Source organism: Camelina sativa, chromosome 16 (genome assembly GCF_000633955.1).
Source record: "Camelina sativa cultivar DH55 chromosome 16, Cs, whole genome shotgun sequence".
Taxonomy (NCBI): Eukaryota; Viridiplantae; Streptophyta; class Magnoliopsida; order Brassicales; family Brassicaceae; genus Camelina; species Camelina sativa.
Window position 1 is genome coordinate 7030601 of NC_025700.1, and position 4840 is coordinate 7035440.

Sequence of the window (4840 nt, forward strand, 5' to 3'; positions counted from 1 at the left end):
GTTCCATTTGCCAAGAGGTTCTTTATGCAGAACCCTAGACCAACAAGTCCACAGCCTTCTCCTGCAACTACATCGAGAATCTTACCCTTTATTTGCCCAAAACAACCTTCTAGAAGCAGCCGATCCTTGGCAGTACCTGCCGGTGTTGACAGAATTATGGCAGCAGCCTTGGAAAGCCGCAGCTACCAGCGGCCACAGCAGAGATTTGCAAACCCAGGAACAGCAGCTCCGCCTTATGTTCCTATGAGGCATTTAAGATCACCATGCCATGGGATGGCTCCACCTGTGACAATCAGAACTGCTGTACCAGTCTTCTCTGCACCTCCAATGCCTCCTCCACCTTGTACAAACAACACTCAGCTACCTTCTTCTGCGTATGTCCCATCGCTTATGCGGACTGCACCTCCCGTGAGAATTGCACCACCTGTCACAATCAGAACCTCAGTGCCCGTTTTTGCTTCTGCACCACCGATTAGAATTAGGAAAGTGGATATCCAAACCGCTGTGAAGCCAACAGTTGATGTAGGAGAAACCCGGATGCCTTTGGTCCAAGAAAAGGAGAGCACTCCAGTCTTGCCTGATACTCTTGAAATTGGAGATGAAGGAATTATAGAGAGTGCGAAAACAGCGGCAAAGGAAACAGAGAGAGCAGAATTGAAGGATTTGAAAGGAGAACCAGAGATAGCAAGAGAGCGACTGGAGAATCTAAAGATATGATGCCTTGAAGACTGTCTCTGGGTTTAGTTTTTTTTTTGAGGTTGGATTCTGAAAATTGTTACATTAGTAATCATCGTTGGATATTATTATACTCGGTGGATCGAGTAGTTTGATAATCCGAAAGATTTGTATTATATTGGGAGTTTTAAGAGGAACATGGCCATCTCTGGATTGTAGAATTGTATCAGTTTCGCTTCCTATTCAGTTTGTTTGTGTCCTTTTCTATTCATCTGTTACCTATCGTCCTTCCAGTCCAGAAGAACCAAGCTCTTTTGTCTTAAACAACTATGACATATTGGACCGTTTTAAAAAAGATCAAATTTGCAACCTCTGACCATTTGCATAGAAAGTTCAAAACTGTTTTTGGTGTCAATACTGTTAGTTCTTTAACTAACCAACCATTCAGTCTGAATATTTGAAGACCCATTAAGCTAAAACACGAGCCATGTATGTATCATTTTGCAAGGGAACAGATTTTAATAATGCTCCAAGCCTCCAAGTACTAGGAGCTTGATGAAGCATTTGAGAACTTAGATTTCTTCAATCAAAGTACAAAGCCGACCGAATCTTGTCAGTGTACAACAACAAGATGAATAAGGTTCTACAAGTACAAAACAATTCCCAGTTTCCCAGTATTGGGTTTGAAGAAAGTTGGTTCCAACCCCCCAAAACGAAGAAAGAAGAAGAAAAATCAGTTACTATACACTGAAAAACACACCATGAAAACGCATCTTGCTGAACAGCGGTCGTGTCAACGAGATGCAAGAGACCAGAAGTTGAAGAGAAAAGAGGGCAAAGCAGCAAACCAGCTTATGAAGGCTAATGCTGTTGATGTTTCAAACTGAACACAATGGTTTTGTCCGCAGCTATTTAGATCGTTGTCTATCAGAACCGTTATGCCTGCCGATGCACAAGCCGCTGCAAAAGTCAGCGTCGATGTAACCTGCATTTTAAAAGGGAAAAAGTGCTTATTATCAATTTCTTTTCTCATACAATTTTGATAGATTGAGAGGCTAAGTGATTCATGGAGTGTGGTAATCTCTTACCCCATCACCGATTGCAAACAAGCTCACAAGACGACGGTTCTGTAGTGAACGTTTGACCATAATAGCATAGACGTCAACCATGGCTAGTGTAAGACTCCACAAGCTCTGCAGACCAGTAGCTGCAACCAGGTAGCTGAATCACCAAATACAATAAAAAATNCTAGACCAACAAGTCCACAGCCTTCTCCTGCAACTACATCGAGAATCTTACCCTTTATTTGCCCAAAACAACCTTCTAGAAGCAGCCGATCCTTGGCAGTACCTGCCGGTGTTGACAGGATTATGGCAGCAGCCTTGGAAAGCCGCAGCTACCAGCGGCCACAGCAGAGATTTGCAAACCCAGGAACAGCAGCTCCGCCTTATGTTCCTATGAGGCATTTAAGATCACCATGCCATGGGATGGCTCCACCTGTGACAATCAGAACTGCTGTACCAGTCTTCTCTGCACCTCCAATGCCTCCTCCACCTTGTACAAACAACACTCAGCTACCTTCTTCTGCGTATGTCCCATCGCTTATGCGGACTGCACCTCCCGTGAGAATTGCACCACCTGTCACAATCAGAACCTCAGTGCCCGTTTTTGCTTCTGCACCACCGATTAGAATTAGGAAAGTGGATATCCAAACCGCTGTGAAGCCAACAGTTGATGTAGGAGAAACCCGGATGCCTTTGGTCCAAGAAAAGGAGAGCACTCCAGTCTTGCCTGATACTCTTGAAATTGGAGATGAAGGAATTATAGAGAGTGCGAAAACAGCGGCAAAGGAAACAGAGAGAGCAGAATTGAAGGATTTGAAAGGAGAACCAGAGATAGCAAGAGAGCGACTGGAGAATCTAAAGATATGATGCCTTGAAGACTGTCTCTGGGTTTAGTTTTTTTTTTGAGGTTGGATTCTGAAAATTGTTACATTAGTAATCATCGTTGGATATTATTATACTCGGTGGATCGAGTAGTTTGATAATCCGAAAGATTTGTATTATATTGGGAGTTTTAAGAGGAACATGGCCATCTCTGGATTGTAGAATTGTATCAGTTTCGCTTCCTATTCAGTTTGTTTGTGTCCTTTTCTATTCATCTGTTACCTATCGTCCTTCCAGTCCAGAAGAACCAAGCTCTTTTGTCTTAAACAACTATGACATATTGGACCGTTTTAAAAAAGATCAAATTTGCAACCTCTGACCATTTGCATAGAAAGTTCAAAACTGTTTTTGGTGTCAATACTGTTAGTTCTTTAACTAACCAACCATTCAGTCTGAATATTTGAAGACCCATTAAGCTAAAACACGAGCCATGTATGTATCATTTTGCAAGGGAACAGATTTTAATAATGCTCCAAGCCTCCAAGTACTAGGAGCTTGATGAAGCATTTGAGAACTTAGATTTCTTCAATCAAAGTACAAAGCCGACCGAATCTTGTCAGTGTACAACAACAAGATGAATAAGGTTCTACAAGTACAAAACAATTCCCAGTTTCCCAGTATTGGGTTTGAAGAAAGTTGGTTCCAACCCCCCAAAACGAAGAAAGAAGAAGAAAAATCAGTTACTATACACTGAAAAACACACCATGAAAACGCATCTTGCTGAACAGCGGTCGTGTCAACGAGATGCAAGAGACCAGAAGTTGAAGAGAAAAGAGGGCAAAGCAGCAAACCAGCTTATGAAGGCTAATGCTGTTGATGTTTCAAACTGAACACAATGGTTTTGTCCGCAGCTATTTAGATCGTTGTCTATCAGAACCGTTATGCCTGCCGATGCACAAGCCGCTGCAAAAGTCAGCGTCGATGTAACCTGCATTTTAAAAGGGAAAAAGTGCTTATTATCAATTTCTTTTCTCATACAATTTTGATAGATTGAGAGGCTAAGTGATTCATGGAGTGTGGTAATCTCTTACCCCATCACCGATTGCAAACAAGCTCACAAGACGACGGTTCTGTAGTGAACGTTTGACCATAATAGCATAGACGTCAACCATGGCTAGTGTAAGACTCCACAAGCTCTGCAGACCAGTAGCTGCAACCAGGTAGCTGAATCACCAAATACAATAAAAAATATTCAGCAAAAGCCATTAGTCAGTAGTCACCAAACTTAGTTAAGTCATATGAAGCATACAGATATAAAACAATATACTACCCATCCCATCCCATCCCATGAATTGAACAAGATTGATATGGCATCGTCTCCAAAGCTTAATGCTACTACAAAAAAATCATTTCTCTAGCACATGCAAATTAGACCAGCGCTTGTAAAGGGAAAACTTACTGAAGTAACTATCAACAGACACCTGCTGACCGCATGAAAACAAGACATACATAAGCTTTTACATCAAACGTTCAAACTTCTCAAAGACAGCTCATCTAGTTAGCAGCAATCTCACATCACTGGACACAAATCTTTAAAAAAACCCTATAATACACTTTCTATCAAAAAGGCATAAATTTGCTACTGATTCAGCCTTAACGATATTAATAGACTCACAAACTTCATCACATTAGGCCACACCTGACGCCCGATTTTGCATTGCACATTAGGAAAATGGAAACAACACACAAAACAGATTTATCAAGTTGATAGAAGAAAAAGGGACTAACCAAAAGGCGGTAACGGAAGGGAAATCACTAGTAGTAGCCATAACAGAGAGAGAAGCAGCAGCAAACAAGAACTGAAAGAAACGAAGAGCAAGTCCAAGTAGTGTTCCAGGCATGCCTTCCATATCATCCATCCTCACCCTCGGCGGGTTAATAACTTCTGTAGCTGCTGCTGGAGGATCTTCCACTGGATGAACCGATGCATGGCTCACATTCATTTTTTCTTCTTCTTAACCTCTCTCTCTCTCTCTTTCCTCCACCAACACCAACACAAACCAATTCAACACATTTCTCTCTCTCTCTATCTCTCTTCCCCCCCAATGGAATGATGAACACACAACAAATCTAAGACTCTTATTCTATCAAGCCACAATTAGATTCTCAGTACAATCAATCAAACAACGAATCAAAAGTTTTGCGATAACTTAAAACTAATCAAAGGATTGATTCCAACTAGATTTGTGACGAGATCCAAAAAAAAAAAAAAAAAAAAA

The 4840-nt window shown here is 41.4% G+C and overlaps 3 protein-coding genes across 7 annotated transcripts in view; 1 reads left to right on the plus strand and 2 right to left on the minus strand.

Moving 5' to 3' along the window:
- Positions 1 to 2835, plus strand: part of LOC104700691 (double-stranded RNA-binding protein 2) — a 5354-nt gene extending 2519 nt beyond the window's left edge. The window contains exons 4-5 of one of the 4 annotated variants that reach the window (XM_019237910.1): positions 18 to 46; positions 1936 to 2835. In XM_019237910.1, the coding sequence (XP_019093455.1) occupies positions 18 to 46; positions 1936 to 2606 (700 nt within the window). In that variant the 3' untranslated portion in view covers positions 2607 to 2835. Of the gene's footprint in view, positions 1 to 17; positions 947 to 1935 lie in introns of those variants that run through there. The other 3 variants (XM_010471787.1, XM_010471785.1, XM_010471786.1) reach the window with 3 other exon arrangements.
- On the minus strand, positions 1195 to 1913 carry LOC104750058 (CASP-like protein 5A2). Its single transcript, XM_010471784.2, has 2 exons — positions 1764 to 1913; positions 1195 to 1660 (listed from the first exon to the last, which is right to left on the minus strand). The coding sequence occupies exons 1-2, from the start codon at positions 1842 to 1844 to the stop codon at positions 1469 to 1471; spliced, it is 273 nt and encodes a 90-aa protein (XP_010470086.2). The 5' UTR covers positions 1845 to 1913; the 3' UTR covers positions 1195 to 1468.
- Positions 3081 to 4840, minus strand: part of LOC104750060 (CASP-like protein 5A2) — a 2116-nt gene continuing 356 nt past the window's right edge. The window contains exons 2-4 of one of the 2 annotated variants that reach the window (XM_010471790.2): positions 4350 to 4595; positions 3653 to 3785; positions 3081 to 3549 (exon numbers count right to left, since the gene is read on the minus strand). In XM_010471790.2, the coding sequence (XP_010470092.1) occupies positions 3358 to 3549; positions 3653 to 3785; positions 4350 to 4564 (540 nt within the window). In that variant the 5' untranslated portion in view covers positions 4565 to 4595 and the 3' untranslated portion in view covers positions 3081 to 3357. Of the gene's footprint in view, positions 3550 to 3652; positions 3786 to 4349; positions 4706 to 4840 lie in introns of both variants that reach the window. The other variant, XM_010471789.2, reaches the window with a different exon arrangement.